The 19,861-nt window shown below is 33.5% G+C and overlaps 1 protein-coding gene across 1 annotated transcript; it reads right to left on the reverse strand.

Annotated features, from left to right (window-relative positions):
• Positions 1–1,647: 1,647 nt before the first annotated feature.
• On the reverse strand, positions 1,648–2,984 carry LOC125818392 (uncharacterized). Its single transcript, XM_049497914.1, has 2 exons — positions 2,657–2,984; positions 1,648–2,489 (listed from the first exon to the last, which is right to left on the reverse strand). The coding sequence occupies exons 1-2, from the start codon at positions 2,982–2,984 to the stop codon at positions 1,648–1,650; spliced, it is 1,170 nt and encodes a 389-aa protein (XP_049353871.1).
• Positions 2,985–19,861: the final 16,877 nt, after the last annotated feature.

The raw sequence follows: 19,861 nt of genomic DNA on the forward strand, positions 1-19,861 counted from the left end.
TCATCAAACAAATGTATTGATGTGTTATTTAAGTAAATTGGTGAGTTCTCTCTCCTGTGCTTTTGTCAGATAGGCACCAATTTTGATTTCTTTGATGCATTCATCATTTTCCTGATTCACTATTTCGATCTCTTCTAAATTTGACTCATCGTGCCTCTCGAACTGTCTGAATTCCTCAACCAGGTGTTTGGGTACTATGATCTTCTTATTAGTCCTCAATTCATCCGCCTCTATTCCATTTTGTTCATTCAGCTTGTGACACGACATGATATTGACAGATTTGAATATATTTTCATTGAAATCATAGATAGATACTGTCAAATAGTAAATATCAAGCAAGTAAAGCACTTTTTCGCAATAAATGAGGTTTTCAGTTGAAATAAGAAAATAAGAACTTTGGCCATGACGATAAATCATTTTGCCTTTTCCAAAATATGAGGAGGGAGATTAAAACACAGTGAGACAAAAATAGAGTAAATGATGGGTGTCGAGCCTCATTTGGAATACCACCAATTTAGAAATAACATAGAAAATTGTTTATGTCTACCAAGAAGAGCGAGGAATCAAGAGAAAAATGGATATCCAATTAGGCATTTGCTCTTTTGACTCATTGTCTAGTATGACTGGTGTCTTGATCATCTCTTCAAGCAGAATATCACCTTCTTTGAAACAATTTTTTATTCCTTCCCCTAAACCATTTTACATTGGAAAAGACTGATATAAGTAAGGTAATGATTTTGGAAAATCTTGATCGATCTTCTGTTTGTTCTGACCTTCTTTCGGCATTAAAGCAAAAGATTAATGAGGTGTCATGATCATAAATTTGGATTTCTCTCTTTTGGTTGGAGAGACTACAACTTTTTCAAGATTTTCAAGGTTGGTTGAGATTATATCTTTCTCCACATTCAAATTTTCTTCGACTTCAACCATATTAATAGTCACCCCTCCATGATTCGGCATAGGGTTACTATTGACATTATGAGTGACAGTCTGAAGAGTGACGACCTTTTGATCTATCAAATCTTAAATTTTATGCTTCAAGTTGATACAATTCTCAGTAATATGCCCAGCACCTCCTGAATGGAAAGCACAATGAAGATCGGGTCTATAGAGCTTGGAGTTGATATTGATATTTTTTGGATAAATTGTCTGTATCAGGCCAGCTGATTTCCATCTCTCAAAAAGTTGTGTTCGACTCTCAACCAAAGGAGTAAAGACTCTAGATGGTTTCTTCTCAAGATTTGGGCGAGGAGGATTGTAATTATTTCCTGGATGTGAAGGTACTTGACGATAGTTTGGAGAATTTTGGTGAGTTGCTGCTTGCGTTTGAAAATTTGGGTATTGTGGAGCTCGGTAGCTAACATAGGTGTTTTGGTAGTGCGGGGGTGTAGTTTGGTAACTTGATTGGATATTTGAATAATTAATTGATGGAGCTTGGTAATATGGATGGGTATTTTGGTAATATGGAGATGGAGTTTGGTAAACAAGAGGTGGAATTTGGTAACTCGGTGGTGGAGTTTGGTAATTAGGAGGTAGAATTTGGTAACTCGGTGGTGAAGTATGATAACCTGATTGGGTATAACAAGCTGAATATGAATTTTGTGGAGCTCGAGGATAACCTTTGTAAGGTGAGGATTTTCTGAAGTGTCATTTTCCATCAGATGCGCAGGAAATAGAAGACACATCCTCTCTCTTCTTTTTCAACAATCCTGAAGATTCAGTTGGGGTGGCAAACCAAGAAATATTTCTGATTTTAATCCCATCTTCGATAGCCTCACCAACCTTGACTATCTCCGCAAATTTTACTCCAATGAGCAACATTATCTTGTTAGAATACTCTGGCTCTTGAATGCGTATGAACACTTCAACGATCTCTTTCTCAGACATAGAGGGTCGAACCCGGGCGGCCTCTTTCCTCCACTTATACGCATATTCACGATAGCTTTCAGTGGATTTCCACTTAATTCTCTCCAAAGAATAGCAATCAGAAACAATCTCCACATTGTAGGTGAACCGTTCGAAAAAATCTCTAGCTAGTGCATTCCAACTAGACCATTGCTTTATCTCATGAGAGGTAAACCATTCCAACGCTTCTCCACTTAAACTTCGGCTAAAGAGTTGTATCAACAAGGCTTCATTCCTGCAAACTCCTACGAGTTGGTCACAGTAGGCTCTCAAGTGCGCTAATAGATTCCATGTTCCTCCAAAAGTGTCAATTTTTGGCACTTTAAACCTTTCTCGGAGGTCTAGATTCGGATGGATGCACAAATCCTCATAACTCAATCCATCAATTTCAGGAATATTGTGCAACTCCTTCATGGCTTTCCTGATCTCTTCTTTCATATTCATCTTGGTTGTCTCTTCCTTTGACCTCCACTCTCTCTCATTTTCCTCATAGTGATAAAGCTCGGAACAGTTAGCATAGGGTTCATTTGGAATTGGAATTTGAAAAGTAGTCTTTTGAGGCAATGGCGGAGCAATGGAGGGATCTGGATATTTTGAGTGGCTTGGTAATTTTGAGGGAAAGTCTGTGGGTTGGTATGCTGATTTTGGTGATGGGGGAAGGTTTGAGGATTGTTAACATTTTGATTTTGATGGGGAGGGCAAGCTTGCGGGTTGGCATTTTGATGAGGAATGAAGGTTTGGGGGTTGCTACCTTGAGGAGGAGGTGGCGCTTGGTAAGAGACAGAGGCATGATGGGGATTTAGGGCGGTTAGGTCGATGATTCGAGGATTTTGAGTGGGGTTAGAAGGTGTGTTCTGAACATGTTCCGCGCTTGGAGGAGGAAAGTAGAGTGGATGTCTTCCATCTCCTTGAGGGTTAAAAGTGAAAATTGGATTAGGCAAATCTAGTCTTCGTTGCATTTCAACCCTCATTTCGGCAATCTGTTGCATTAACTGCATAGTTAATTCATTTTGATCAGCGGCGGCGAGATAAGCCACGACAACATCAGTCAGGCCAATCTCGTCATTGTTATCACTCATTACTGCCTTTCATTTTTGTAAACTTTGATCGGGGAAGGAATCTTTGGGGGCCTTAGATCTTGTGAAATAAGGATGACCAGCCAACTTATCAACACAAATCAGTTCTAAGTACCTGACAAAGAAAAATAACTCAAAGGTGAATATGTTAGTTTGTGTCGATGATAATTAATACAAAATATCACACACATTACTGTAAACACATAAGAGTTGTTTCATTTGAAGATAAGCTAGCCCACATATAGAGAGAAATGACTAAATAGACAGGAATTTATCTATTTGATTATGAGCCTAGTGAATTGAAAATGTCGACTTGAGTCGAGAGAAGTCGATTGTGTCTTTCATTGTTGTACTTCTGATTTTGACTGAGATGTAACTCTAATTACTTTGTAAAAGTTGAAGAAGATGGAGTTTCTCAAAAATGGGGACCGAACCTTGAAAGCCTGCCTACGTATCTCAAAAAAGAGAATTTAGTACCTACGTAGTTCGACCCACTTGAATTTGTTTCAATTTGAGACGAAGAATCTTTTTTTTTTATATGAGAGTAATAATTGAAAAAATAAAGTTCAAATTTTGTTGGAAAACTAAAGACTCGAAAAGTATTTGGATGCGCTTTTGATAATGACTTGATATTTGTGCTCAGAGGTTCTAAACATGATTTGAAGAAGAGTGATCTAGAATATCTCCAAATAAAGTAACATAATCACACAAGCATTTATAACACATAAACAATTATTGCGCGTTCTAAATAGATATGTGACCCTTTTGCGCCAAGGGTAAGCCTAACGATTTGAAGGATATATACGTCATTTGAAACATTTCATTTCTTCCAAAAACCAAATTTATACGAGTTTTACGAATAAACTGAATGGGGATACATAATAGGGAAAATGGAATACAAAATATCAGTCCCATGCAGGGGCACAATCCTAATCTATCCTTCCATGGAAAGATCCTTCGCTCTTGATTTTTTGTCATCTCCAGCTGTCCACACTTTTGTTTGCAATGATAATTTGCTCCCTCTTCAATTAGAATAAAGCTATAATCTAACTCCCTAACCCAAGAGACAATGTTTTTCCAAATAATGTATACATCTTTCAAATTTAAACAGATAAATATGATCGTCTTTTTATTGACCAATGGGCCAACTAGACACAAGGTGGGCTTCTAATGGGCCCAACACGCCTTTGGTGTTGGGTCAACTCAGTTCATAATGCGCTAAAATTGAGATTTGGTTTCGCTTTACGCTAGTTGACTAAAAGTGGCTTTTGAGAGACCAGAAACCCAAGCGGACAACTTAGGCTGGAACTCACGACAACCATTGGACGCATGACGAACCAATAAATTGCCGATCATTCCAGAAAAGGGTTGAGTATAAAAAGTCCGGTTGCGATTATGTAGAAACCGTTCTTAATATACTATACATACAACAGAAAAAGTCATGAATGCAATGACAATTTAAAGCAATTTAACAAGTAAAGCATATAAACAATTAAACAATTAATAACAAGTAGTCAAATCTTATGGTTAGAACTTAATTAAATCACCAGCAGAGTCAACATTTCTGTTTTACTCGAAAAAAGAATAAAAGACTTTTGTTTTCGAAAAATCGACTTAACTTATGTTTTGAAGAGAAATTGATTTTCCAAAATAGAGTCGCCACTTAAATTTTTTTGAAAGAAATTAAGAATACTTATAATATTTCAAAAAGATTTAAACAGACTAAAATCAATTGAAAATAAAGGGGTTCGAGGTTCAATTTATATTCTGAGAAGGTGTTAGGCCCTCGAAATGTCCGCTAACTTGCGGTTGCCCAACGATTTTACTAAAACATTTGACTAACTTTTAAAAATTTAACCAAGTTTAAAAAGAAAGATAATTTTAAGTTGCTACTTTTAAAGGAGAGAATCAGCATAATTCCTATTATAACAAAATAATCATATGTAACTAAATATATAAATAAGTAAATAATAGATATTTCAAAAATAAGAAAGACAATCTTGGGAAACTTAATTAAATTAAACCATAAAAAAAACAAGTAGAGGTTAGTCAACACAATGATAAATAAATACAAGAGAGAAGGAAATATAAAATTTGGGCCCTTTGCCCAAATTCAAATTCTTGGGCTTGGCCCAAACCTGTCCTAAACTCTAAGAGTGGGCCTTCTGATGGGTTTCAGCCCATTTTTGCCCTTTTTTACACTTGAATGTGTATACATTCTATGTATATCGCTGTATACGGGCCGTATTTTTTGCATTTTTTCTGTATATCAGCTTTTGACCCGTATTTCGTCTTCAAACTTGCATATCTGCCTTCAACCTGTACTTTGTTGCATTTTAGACATGTATACCAACATTTAGACATGTATATCAGTTGTATACTGATGTATACAACCTATTTTTGAACTTTCTGAGGCCTGTCTCAGCTTCCTTTAACATGTATTTCAGCTTTCAACTTCCTAACGATAGTCAAGGCTTGACTCGAAGAGATTCAACTCGAAGATATGCTAAGAGGGGATTCTAATAGGACTCGAATTGGAATCACATGCATCAACAATAAAATTACATATGAGAGCCGATACATTAAATCGATAAAAGAAGCATAGAAATAATGGCATTAGAATATCAAAACAAAATTTATGTATTGCTGCTACAAACCATAAGTCATTCTAGCAAAATATATTAGGTAGGACTTAAAATAATGATGAGAAAAATCTTAACTTTGGTACCCATAGAAGGTGTCACTCACAAGAAAAATTTAACAAGTTAATCAAACAAATGGAGGAGTAGATACAAGCATTATTAAATTAATTTCCAACCACATACATATATCCTTAACAATTTATGACTAACTGCATCATTAACTATTCTAGACATGAAGGATTAGGAAATATCACATATTATCTAAGTTTTAATAAACACACTTAACAATGAATTGACAATAGTTAATTAGTACACCATACTTAGCATAGAGAATGAATTCCAATTAGATTAAGACATTATCCAAAAATTAAACTAAAGTCATATTAAATAAAGGAATATAATTAAAAAAATGCCAAATTTTCTTAGACTAGAATATGTATAATCCAAAGCAAGATGAACGGCTACTAGATTAAGGGAACTTTGATTCAGTAAGATGAAGAAACACACATAAACTAGTGATAAATAGCAAGGAGGATTGTACTAAAAGTTCCAATATTATTGTCTCGAGCTTAACTTCAAACATAATGCTTAGATTTCTAGGATAACAAGGAAAAAATTAAAACAACAAGATAACAATTTTCAGATTTTATTTATAACAAGCTAGACTGGAGTTTTAGGACGAACAAATAACACGGCAATCCAACACATTACTGTAAGATACCCAAAATAATTTAAACTTGAGAGTTGGTGCTTAACATCACACAAGCAATAGCCATTTGAACTAACATAGCTAACCAAACTCAAATGAAAAGATTATCAACACAAGCGACTTCATTCGAAGAAAATCGAGCTATTACATCAACAAGATTCAAAGTGAACTCAAAGGGACAGACCATCAACCGTGTTCAACAATAAGATCACTAAAATATCATGAAAGAGATAGCAACATTAGAGAAGAAAAAAATTAAGCAGTAGCTAAGGACTTTGACAAAAATGAGACTACCATAGAAAGAAACTAAGAAATACTCTATGAAAATACAACTCGAATCGCAATAAATCAACAACAAATACAGAATACAACACTCTTAGCATTCCAACCATATCAAGAGACACAACAATTTATTAATCAACACATGAAATCCTAAAGAGAAAGAAGGATTAATAGAACGGAAACAGAGCCGACCACATATCAATGGAGAGGAAATGAAACATAAGACTAAGGATATTACCTTTTTCGGTGCAACAAACTGAAAACAATCGAGCAAATGAGCAGCGACTTCACCACTACAATGGGATCCAACGATTCCAATGAATAGTAATTATGTCACGTTCCAAAAAAAAAAGGAAATAGAACCTAAATACTCTCTGTAGTATTTATGGCCTTTTAGGTCTATTTTTGCCTCAAAGAAACCTATATATTTCATTGTATGTTTCCCTTTATACTGACTCAAAGTTCTTCAACCTTAAACAATGGAGGGGATATTATAGGCAAAAATTAGGCTTCCCAACTCTTGGAGGGAAATGGATGAAAATTTGGGAAAACTAGGACCCATTTCGAATTCGAATCCCAAATTTTATCCAAAAACTCGAGAATATTCCCCAAATTCCCACCATTTTGAACAGATAGAATGGAGATAAAGGGCTTGGATCGATCGAGCGTCCTTGAGATGCTACGTGTCTCGATCTCGTGCTACAAGGATGATAATGCGTGTTATTTTTGTTGCTCTGGGTGTACGATTGAGAGGGACGTTGAGGAATGAGACAAGAAAGTCATGTTGTGTTCTCTTGCTACTGTTTTTCCATGAACTCGTTGTATATTCCCGCTTGAATTGGAGATGAGTAGGCGTCGTTTGGTTGTTGTTTCTGCTGCATTTTAACTGTTGTTGATTCTGTCAATTTGACGTTGTGTTCGCGAGCTGCTACTGTTAGTGTGAAGCTTTGGGATTTATGAACGTTGGGAGCTTCTTGGTCTTTTGTGAATAGAAGAGGTGGGCTGGATCGGATCATATGAGAATTGGGCTGGAGGAGTTGAATCGAAGCTGGTGGGTTTGAGCTGTTGAAAAAAAAGTGGGCTGCAGAAAAAAGGGTAAAGTCCTAAAGCTAAAGTCTTTTGGTGGGTTTTAAGTAAGATATAGCTAAGTGAGTTAACAATTTAGCCAAATCGATTTTAAATTGCAAATTCGGCTAAAATCTAATTAAGATGAGTTAATATAATTAATTTAGGAGCTTCTCAGTCTTAACGAAACAAAATGATTAAATCAATTGTAAGCTAAATAATTTTAAAGATTAACCATAATTTAAACTAAACTAATTTTAATAGAATATTTAAAATAAAATCTTTTTGAGATGATTTTTAAATACTTATGAAACATACCAATTATATCTATAAAACTATATGAAATATACTTACTATTTATAACTTATGAAAATCGACTAAGATCACTTAAAATGACTTTGAAAAATATTTGAATTTTATAAAACTAATTATTCTAAATAGTTTGGGAATTTAGAAGCTCGTGAATTAATTCCTATCGGAGAGTGTCAAAATTGGGTGTCAACACCATGGATACTCAAGAGGTAAAATTGACAACACGTTTTTTCTCAGAAACAAAGGAAAGGATCTACTGATTGTACAAGTGCACGTTGACGACATCATCTTTGGAACAATAAACAAGGCACTCACAAACGAATTTGCCAACCTTATGAGCAATGAGTTTGAGATGAGCATGATTGGAGACTTAAACTACTTTTTGGGGCATCAGATAAAGCAAACATCTACAGGTACATTAATTCACCAGCAAAAATATGTCAAGAAACTGCTCAAAAGATTCAAAATGGAAGATGCCAAACAAATAGACACTCCAGTAGCCACAACCACTAAGTTAGACCTCGAAGGAACAGGTTCTGCTGTGGAACAAAAATTGTATAGAGGTATGATTGGTTCACTTTTGTATCTTACTGCCAGCTGTCCTGATATTGTGTTCAGTGTGGGCTTGTGTGCTCGATTTCAAACCAACCCCAAGGAATCTCATCTCCAAGCTATTAAAAGAATTCTCAAATACTTAAAAGGAACAACTGATCTAGGACTATGGTATCCAAAAGGAAGTAATTTCGGACTAGTAGGATATGTTGATGTGGATTATGTCGGTTACCTAGTAGACAGAAAAAGTACCACACGTATGGCTCACTTCTTAGGATCATGTTTAATTTCTTAGGGATCAAAGAAACAAAACTTGATTGCATTATCCACCGCAGAAGCTAAATATGTAGCAGCAGCCTCATGGTGTGCTCAACTATTAAGGATTAAACAACAGCTCAGTGATTTTGGTCTTAGTATTGAGCGTGTCCCAATCATTGTGATAACACAAGTGCAATCAACATTGCAAAAAATCCTATACAATATAAGAGAACAAAACACATTGATATTCGTTATCACTTTCTAAGAGACAATGTGTAAAAGGGACAAATCTCCATGAATTTATGTGCCACTGAACAACAAATTGTTGACATCTTCACTAAGGCATTAACAAGGGAACACTTTGAAAGGAACATATTGGAGTTAGGGATGATAAAAATCACCTAAGTATCTTTGCTTTACTCAATAGACAATGGTCTTCTAGTATATTATATGTTAAGTCTTAATAATTTTTATACACTGTAACTAAAGAAGCTTCCATTCTCAGGAAATTAGTGACTCAAGGGATCAAGACTTCAAAGGCTATCATCTTACAACTAAAGGTATGTACACTACACTTCTAAAAGAGGACTAAAATATGATGCCGTGTCTCCCTACCCATTCCCTCATTAAATAACTTTGTCTGATATATATGATGTAAACCGCCAAAAAATAAAATCAATCTCTCCAAACTATAAAATCAATCCTATCTCTCTCTTCCTCTTCTAAAACCCTTCAACTTCCCAATACCAACTCTCCAAAACACATCTCGCTTCTTCTTCCTTCACAAAAACCCTATTCTCAATTATCTCTCAAATCATGACTTCACCATCTGAAAACCACAACCTTGCTATCATACCATATGAGTATCAAGAAAGTCTGTTTATTTTGCCCGATGTAATGCTCATTTACTCCTTTGGTGTAACACATCTTGCATATCCCCTCATGGAAGACGCTTCGATTCAGGGGGAAGATATATATCAGAGTTTGGTGTCTGACATTAAAGACAATACAGATTCATATTGTAAAGGGGAAATAAAATCGTCCAAGGAACATGTATATACCATGTATAGCGACGATGATGATACTCCGTTGGTTAAGCTGATCTCTAAACAACTTTGTTCCCAACTTCGTCGAGCATCTGTAAAATGTCCGCCCTCTGAACCATCAGTGGCGATTCCAGTACAGGTTACTAGGGCAGTGCATCATGATTTGGATGCAGTGCTACTCACTAAGTCAACCAAGAAATCCCATGAAAAGAAAAGTAAGTGTATCCCTCCTGAAAATCCTATTGATGTTCCTGAAGATGTCATTGTAACTAAGAAAGATAAGAAAATAAAGAGAACTGTGTTTATAGGTCATTTCAAGGAACATGTCACATTGTCTAAATCAGTAAAAACTTTTAGTCATACTGATGATTCTGATGATGATATTGTAGTTAACGTTGAAACTCGTAAAGCGAGAATCTTGGCATTTAAGAAAAGAACCGTGATTAGGGTTAGGGTTGTTACAGGAATTGGGGGAAATGAAATGAGGGAATTGCTTATATTGTTACAGGCACAAGGTTGGAGTGCTCTGTTTCTTCAGGGTAATAAAAGGTGTAAAATAGGTAGGAAAGAAACTAGGGAGTTTTATATCAATGCGGTTGGGTCTGCTTCCTCTATTACGAGTAAGGTAGGAGGGATATCTTTCACATTAACAACTGAGATTTTGTCAAAAATACTGGTGTACCAAATGTAGGATGGTGTCACTATGTCAAGCGAACATGACCTCCCTTGAAGGACTTTCATCAGCTCTTGAGATATCGCGTAGGTTTGCACATGATCCTCTGCTTGAGGGTTACACTAAGGTGGATAAAGGAGCCATGCTTCCTTTACATAAGCTTTGTTTTATGTAGTGCATAATATCATTCTTCCTAGATCACAGAAGTGTACGGAGGTGAACTATTTGGATCTCACACTCATGGAGTTATTGATTTCTAAGGTTCAAATCAATCAGCCTTAATTATTTCTGAGTCACATTCATAGGATCTGTGTGCATGATTATAAACACCATGGGCTTGGGTATGGATTTTGTTTAGGAGAAGTGTTTGAGTATTTTCGCGTTCCGATTAAAGATTGGCAAGAATAAACTACAAAAGATGTGTTGGGGAAAGTAGATCATGTTGTCATACCTGCTACATCTAGAGGAGCTAATGCTCATATGCAATGCTTGAAGGCGTTGTTGACCACAAAGAATGAGGAAATTGTTGCTCTTAAGGTCTCTCTCTCAGTTGCTATGGATCAGTTGCATATTAGCTATGGGCCTGAGCATGCTGGGTTGGTCAAAGAATACTCTAGACTTAAGGAAAAAATCGCTAAGACTCAAGCATCACTGGAGACAGAGCAATCTTCAAACTCGGCTCATCTGAAGAATCTTGTTGATATGTTCACTAAGGGTTCTCCGTCCTCATCTTATTGTGTGCCCCCCTCTGTGTAACATTGCCTACCTATGATGTGTCATGTGTTTTGAGTCCCTATTTAAGTTGTAATGTGCCTTACCAACTATTGTGGATGATGACTTTTGTTGCTTTCTTCTTTTGTGTAACTAATGAGTAAAGTTTTGTGGTTTTCCTTGTTTTGGTTTATGGGTTATTACTTTGCATGTTTTTGTCTGATGTCAAAAGGGGGAAAGCTTGCTTACATACACATACACAAGTTACGCGTACATGTTATTCAGTTCAATGCAATACAAAGGCTTGAATAATTTGCCATCGTTCAAAAATGGGGAATTTGTAAGATGAAAAAGGTCTAGATATTTTGAAGAATGTCAAAGTGTCAAAGTTGCATAGATCAGGTCGTATCAACATGTTCCAAGCTAATCCAAATCTGACTAGGAGAAGGTTTTGAAAATAAAATAGCACTTTAGAATTTGTTAGGAGCTCTACACAAAGCAGGAATATTACGCATGAGCTTCTAAGTTTCAAGAGGAAAAGAAAGCAGAGCACAAGTAGGAGTTCTAGTTGAAATAGGTTTTGGATTCAAGTCCAAATCTATAAATAGGGCAATAGTTTCTTTGGAGAAACTTGCACACTTACATTGAGAGAAAATCAAAACACGATCAAGAGTATTGTGAGAGTTTTGATATTTACTTGGGGCGTGCTGCGAGTTGAGAGAAAAAGTTGGAGATTGTAGTCAAGAGTTTTTTATTACAATAAAGTGGTGTGAGTAGGTTTCGTTTAACAAGTTTGAAGAACTTGAAGAACGATAGAAGACTTAAACTTTGGGGGTTTTGTCTTGGGTAGTTAGGAATTAGAGTTTATAATTTTGTAGGTTACATAGTTGTGTAATCATTGTGTTATTTGAAGGTGCTATAAATAATACGAAGTTTTGAACGAGTTATAGGAAATTATTTACTGCTAACTTCAAATAGTAAGGAACAAATAGTTAGTACGTGTTCCTTTATAGAATTAAGGAGGTCATAATTCCAACACTATGAATAGAGTAGATTTTAAGATAATAATACATAATGACTCATGATTTTTATATAAGAAATAATTCAATCTAACAAGCAAATTAATTTTGAATCCTAATAAATTTATATAATTATTGTAAAAAAAACAAAACAAAAATAAATTAAATGTTATACTTGAGTGTTTTAAAACTTAAAAAATAAATTTGTTGTAACATCTCGCAAATTGAAAGAACTAGAAAGAGCCAGAATTAGAAAGAATAATTTTTGGAAATAATAAAAATCTGGAAAATTGGTTAAGTTAAGTTAAGTTTGAGTTTTTGGTCAACTTCAAACGACCATAACTCCTAGATAGGATGAGTTAGGTGTGTTTCTAGACATCGTAGGAAATATCTTGGAATAATCATTCCAACGCCGCTGAGTTTGCGCGATTCTGAATTCGTATAAATGAAATATGCCCATTGGAAGTTGGGTTGTTCAAATAAGGAAAGTCTAATCCGGATTTTAGAAGGGCATTATGGTCTTTTCCATACCCCATGACTTAATTTTGTCTTTTGGTAAATAATTGGGGTCTAAACTGATAGGATTCAATTTACGCTTTACAACATTGAGCTAGGGTTTTTAGAGAGGAGAAAAGAAGAGAAGAAACAAGGATTCATCAAGTTCTTGAAGCTAGGCTCGTGGATTTCATCAAGGGGTAATACCTACGAGGTATGTGAGTCTTTCATAGCATTGGGTTCGTTCACCCTCACGCCAATCACGTTTATTTCAGCGAAGTTCGTTTTGGATAGTTGAAAGTTGATGAATCTTGAATGGTGTCCTTGAATTTGTTTTTCGTTCTTGAATTGGGCTGGATTGAGAAGTTTATGAGATCTTTACGTCGATTTTAGTGTTGTTTTGAGTTAGGTTCATGGGTACATATGTTGGGTATGTCGAGTTTAGGTAAATTGGGACTGGAAAACGAACGAAGGAAAAAGTCGGGTGAATCTAGGCAGTGGGGCTGCGTCGCGGACCTGCTCCTCATATTTGAGAAAAATCTCTTTGCGTCGGGAAGCGGTCACGGACGGTTCTGCCTTAAAAATTATTTTTGTGACCAAAAATTTAAATACATCTCCGCATCGCGGACTAGTTTCCAGCCAGTGATTTCTTGATCTTTTCTCATGTTTAGCTATCTAAAATCACTTCTAAACATCATGAGATCTTTCCTATCACAAATCACAATCCTTGAATCCATAATTCAATTCAAGGAAAGTTTAGAATCAAGTCAAGAGAAGTTAAGAGTCATGTCAAGAGAAGTTCATAGAGTCTTCTAAAAGTCTTTTACAAATGTTTTAACTTTGTTTTAAGACTTGAGTTTTGAGTTGAGTAAAGAGTATTAAAGTTTGAAGTTCATTTCTTCAAAAGAGTATATCGAGACTATGTATTCCCAAAGAGTAAATATTTTCACATTTAAACAAGGAAGGAAACTGAGATTTCCAAAAGAGCCTTTGAGCTAGTTTTCAGTAAAGAGTAAGAGTAAAGTTCATTCTTCTAAGATTATATGGGAACTAAGTATTCCCAAGAGTTAAAATGTTTTCACATTTGAGCAAGAAAGGAAACTGAGATTTCTAAGAGAGTTTTTAAGCTAAGTTTTTGAGTAATTATCTCAAACCAAAGAAAGAGTTTTGTTTTTACAAATATATGAGCTAAGTATATTTTGGGAGTAGTATTGAGCACCGATATGGGGATGAGTTTGAGGTCAGATAATTCACGTCTCCATAAACCATGTAGCCATCATGAGTAGTAAAAGGATCATACTTTTTAGATGACTCGTTAAAATGTTTTTAGCATAGACTAGTGGATCCACTTAGTTAAGGCGTCCTATATGACGGTAAAGTATAGGACAGTTCTGGCAGCGTGGGCAAGACATTGTATCACCACTTAGGCTCATAGTGGTGGTTGTCGGTTAGAGAAACTCCCACAGAAACTATATTACTTTATTATATGAGTAAAGTTGAGTTTGTTATTGAATTTTCTTTAACAAACTAAGTTGTTTTCTATTGTTTTAAAGGTTTTCTATATGTTGCATGTGTTTTATTGCTTTATATTGAGTTAAGTTATTCAGGAGTTGAGTAAAGCCAAGGTAAGTGTTTCTTTCAGATTCTTTTCAAACTTAAGTTATGTTTAGCACTCCTACTCGTATACTCGTATACTGATGCCAGTTGACCTGCATCTTATTATGATGCAGACACAGGTAACCAGGATCAGCATCCAGTGCCTCGTTGATCCAGTTGAGCACTCAGAGTCAGTTGGTGAGCCTCCTAGCTTTCCGGAGGATCCTTTTATTGCTTTCAATATTTTAGTTCATTAGGATGGCGTGGGTCTTGTCCCGACGTCCATCTCAGTTGTTTAGAGGCTTCATAGACAGAGTAAGTGGTATTAGTTCATGAGTCTTTACTTTCCCTTTTCATTTAAGTTGAGACTTGAGTTGCCACTTTGGAAGTGAATGTTATTTATATTCTAAGTTATTTATTGAGCAGTTTAGTTTTTCTTTTAAAGTATATTTATCTTGAGTAAAGTCTTTCGCTGAGTAAGTAAGCCAGACCAAGGGTTCGCTTGGGGCCAGCAATGGTTCTCGAGTGCCAGTTCCTCCCAGGGTGTAGGCTCGGGGCGTGACATATGCCCATGTTAATACCAATAATACTTGAAAATATTTTTTGGTTTAATTTAGTTTAATATTTTTTTTCAGTATTCAGTATTTATATTTGAGTCCGATTAAGAAATAAGCAGAACATCTAATGCACTATATTCTTTGATGGTTATTTTAATACTTTATTTATGCTAAAGGTTTTATTAGGACTAATATTAAATTTGTAAAATAAGAGTTTATAATTAATTATATTGGGCCCGTGCATGGGCCTTAAATTAAACTAGCTTTCTTCCACCTTCTTCGTTCATATTTAGGTTTTTCCACTGTTCTTAGAAGTTCCGCTGCGAGAATTCCAGTGGTATCTAACAGGCGGTATCGTTGCTCTTATTTTTTTAATTTCGATTTTAGGTCTTATTTTATCAATTTTTTATTTGATTGGTTTGATTTTTTATTCAATTTTACTGAGTATTTGACCTTTGTGTTATAGTAGTGTTGCATGCACTGAATTTAGAGTTAATTGGATATAGTTTATTCTAGTTCTTTTGCTCCTTCTCCTTTCCGTCTTTTCTATTTATCGACTTACATTTTATTTTGATTTTTTAAATTTTTTTTGGTTATTGAAATTTAGTCTTCCTTATGCTTTGTTGTTGATGTGAGTGTTTTTTAATTTATTAATTTCTCATGTGTATATCTTTGCAGTTACTCCAAGGAGAAATGATAGAATTGCAAACTTAAGCGAGATAAATCTACCCAATTTTTCCATTTCTCATGTGGTAAGTTCATAGTTTTCTGATTTACGATTTCGATGTCAAAAAATAAATTACACTCCTTAAATATGCTTCATCTTCTCTAATTTTTTTGTTTGAGCTTGTTTTATTTTCCCCTTAGAATAGAATTGTAATTTCTCATAATTGATTATATCCATGATCAAACTACATGTGATATAAATAATTTCGTTACAGAGCATTTGTTGTAATTGTTTATGTAAAATCTCTTGTGAGAGAACCCTTTTTTTGAAAATGACCTTTAAAAGTTACATACTACTACCACAACAATTATTTTTATGTTTTTTTCTCATCCTTTAAAGGGATTTAAAATTTCTTTGGTCACTTATATTTTCTATTTCATGCGGGCTGAATTAAATGAGTTGATAATCCAACTTCTTGAAGCTTAATGGAGATAAACAAACAACAAGATAGCGAAAGCTGATAATATATTGAATTACCTATATACATTAAAGTGTATATATCTCTGTTTTAAAAAAAAATTGACATTAACTAACATAATGGGTATGTTGGTAAATTATTACCAATCGTTGGTATTATCCTAAAGATATTCGGATCTTCATATGTTTTTATTCAATGTGTTTCTCATTAGTTCTACTATTATATTTCAGTACTATTAGAATTAATTGTCATCTTTGTTTATCAATCATTAACCAAAGATGTTGTGTATGGACTATGATGCCTTATATTTGAAAGATAAAATGATTCTACTAAACTAAGATGTGTATGTTAATCTCCTCGACTTCGTTTATGTGTCCCGATGATAAAGTTGAGTATGTACCTTTTTCCTACTGATTATTATTTCTAATTCATTTGGGAACTCTCACATCTTCTTTCAATTTTGATCCTACAAATCGTTATAGCTTTTCCTTGTAATTCTGATGAGAATTGTGCAATGTATATTGAGTGTTTGATTTATTGCAACTATGAACAACAAAGCACCTGAGAAGTTAGATGATGAGCAGTTGACTGAACTAAGAAATTTTCTAATCATTCGATATAAACAATAATGTGTGTCTAACCTAACTCGAGCTTGGTGCGCTATTGATATTCCTTAAATTTATAACCAAGTGTTGATTAGCTCGAAACTCTTATTCAAAAGACTGATAAAGATGACAATGGCTCATCTTATTCGGTGTAAACTTATGGTGTTAACTGACGGTGTTATATATCATGTCCTGACAAATTTAATATTTGAGATAATAATCTATTGTGTTATGCACTTATTGATACGAATAACTTAATACAAGGTACAATAGAATTTTGAAGTAATGGTGATCAATTATTAAGAGCTAGGGTGAATTGTTATGCTGGTTATAGAAGTTTTTCGACACTCTAATGTTTTAGATTTACAGGTAAAACAATCTGTCACTTTCTTTTAAGTTATCTCAAATGATTTTTTCCTTAACCACATGGATTTAGTTATATTTTGTGAATATTTACATATTTATGGGTATGAAATTTATTTAAAAACTTTTCTTTACATAATGAATTGTTAATATTTAAATGATCTCCCTCTATGGTTGTAAAATTGAAGAGGGTGGCTTTCTATATTTAGGTGAACTTGATTTGAACCTCATTAAAAATCATGTAGTTTTTCCCCTACCTCAAGGATTGTTTTACAATGAACAGAGTACTAACAATTGAATGTGTTGATAAAGCATCGATAAAAATGGAGTATTGAAACCTATGAAGAAGAGTGAATATTCAAGTTGGGAAAGACTTAAATTTTGGAAACCTGATTTCATTAGGTAGGTTAAGTTTATTTTTTGTGCAATTTCAAAGAAGGATCTTTGTTGTTGATAAAATCATCTACTCTTTCTGCTTCCTATTTCAACTTCAAGCAAAGGTGTTATCTTTCTTTTAGTAAGTTTTTTTAGTTTTTGGACACTTCTATTTCTTTTTCATTCTTTTAGTATGGGATCTACATCTTTTTATTTTCTTCTTTTTATGTTAAGAATTCATCTTTCTTTGTGATTTTACATTCTGATTGTTTGCAACAAATCTTCTAGCCTCTATATTGTGTTTCTTATATTCAATAAGTTTTCTCCCCAGTTTCTTTCTTTCTTTATCTGTGTTATGGACTTCCTAAATTTCTTAGAAAATTTGTTTATTTTTTATTTGATGTTTGATCTACGATAATTTTTATTTGTTATTATGGAAAAAAAGAGAGGGTCAAATTGTATTTTGAAATGTTATTTTTTGCTTAACTACTTACACACATATTAAATCCTGATTTACGTAACAAGCGAGACCTAGAGTGAGGAAGACTTGATATTATAGGTTTTTATTGTGAGAATAGTCAAAGATTTATTTTATAGGATCATTTGATTTAACAAACTTTTAATATCTTGATTTATTAATTTTTGATTGTCCAATTCTATACACATTTGACTGTTAAGTTAGTACTTGGAAGACAATACTAATTTGTATTCAAATGTAGTAGGTAGACAAATTTTTTTATTTGTATACCCCTTTGTCATTTTTATATAGCAACAAGTAAGAACATTAATATTTTACCTTTAAGTTTTTGAAATGAGTCTTTTAAAATTTTAATGAGAGTTTTGAAGGTTATTAAAATTCAATCAATCTATTCATAATTATTTATTCTTTATCTAACTTTGTATTATATATATACTACTCATAATTATTTGAGATATATATCAAATTTTAAATATTATTAACTGATAAAATTATAACTATTTAAAAAATAAATATCGCAGACTATGATACTATAAATTTAACACACCAACAACATCAACAGTCGAAATAACATCCCAATTTTGTTTATGTTATGTCGTTATTTTGATTCTCCGTTGACTGTTTAAAATATTAATCTATCAATATTATGATTAAATGTACAGTTGTGTATTAATCTTTCTGTAGGTACTGCCAACTAAGCAAACATTTAAAGCTTGCGTATTCTACAATTTCAATGAGAGTTTTGAAAGTTTTTAAAATTCAATCGATCTATTTAAAGTTCAAAGAGAACAAACATGTGAATACTGCAACAAAGGTACTTGCTAGAGCTATGGGTGTTTCATATAGAGAGGTAAGAAAATGAATTTTCACTTGTTGAAAAAGCTATAAGAATTTTTATGGTGCCTTTTATCTTTCTTAACATTGTTATGTTATTCCATATATTAGGATATCAATTTTTGCGTTATAATATCTTTTTAGGTATGTTTGAACAATTGCACTTATTATTTTAAATATTTTTTTCACAGTTTATAATTATAGTGATTCGATTGTGGTATGATTTTTTAAATTAATTTGGTAATTGAGTGATCCTTCAAACTTGGCATGCATGTCCCTTTTATATGAATTTTCTAGATCTAATTGATGACTCTGTCATTAGTGAATATTTTTAATTTTTTGTTAACTGAGAGAGAAAAAGTACTAAAACAAGTTCATATTGAGAAGAGTTACAAAATTGTTATTATGTTAGGTATGTTTTTAGTTCTTCTTCCAGCAATCTGAGATGTAAGTCACTTACATCCATTAGTTTGAATTATTGTATAATATATCATGCATTGTATATCATTTTGTTAAAGAAATATTTCTTAAAATATATTTGATTTGTTTTTACACATGTGTCTATTCCAGTGCAGTTATTCTTTATCTAACTATGTATTATGTATACTACTCATAATTATTTGAGATATATATCAAATTTTAAATATTATTTGATAAAATTATAACTATTTAAAAAATAAATATCGCAGGCTATGATACTATAAATTTAACACACCAACATCAACCGTCTAAATAACGTCCCAATTTTATTTATGTTATGTCGTTATTTTGATTCTCCTTTAACTGTTTAAAATTTTAATCTATGCATATTATGATTAATGTACGGTTGCGTATTAATCTTTATGTAGGTACGTCCAACTCAGCAAACATTTAAAGCTTGCGTATTATGTGTCGTATTTTCTGAAAAGCAATAACAAAGGTACTTCTTTTCCCGATTCACTTTTTTTATATATTTTTCTTCATTCTTGTTTAAAATTTCAAAATATTTGTGCTATATAGATATTAATGTAGATGGTGATACGAGTTTATTGTAGAGTTGCATTTAATTTTCTGATGGCTTAATCTATATTTCTGATGGCTTAATTTGTCTAGTACACTATCTGTATTTTTTTATTTTACATTTTTATTATTGTGGAAATTTCTTTTTTGTTTGGAGACCATTG

Source organism: Solanum verrucosum, unplaced genomic scaffold (assembly GCF_900185275.1).
Source record: "Solanum verrucosum unplaced genomic scaffold, falcon-dt-bn FXZP01000253.1, whole genome shotgun sequence".
NCBI classification, from domain to species: Eukaryota; Viridiplantae; Streptophyta; class Magnoliopsida; order Solanales; family Solanaceae; genus Solanum; species Solanum verrucosum.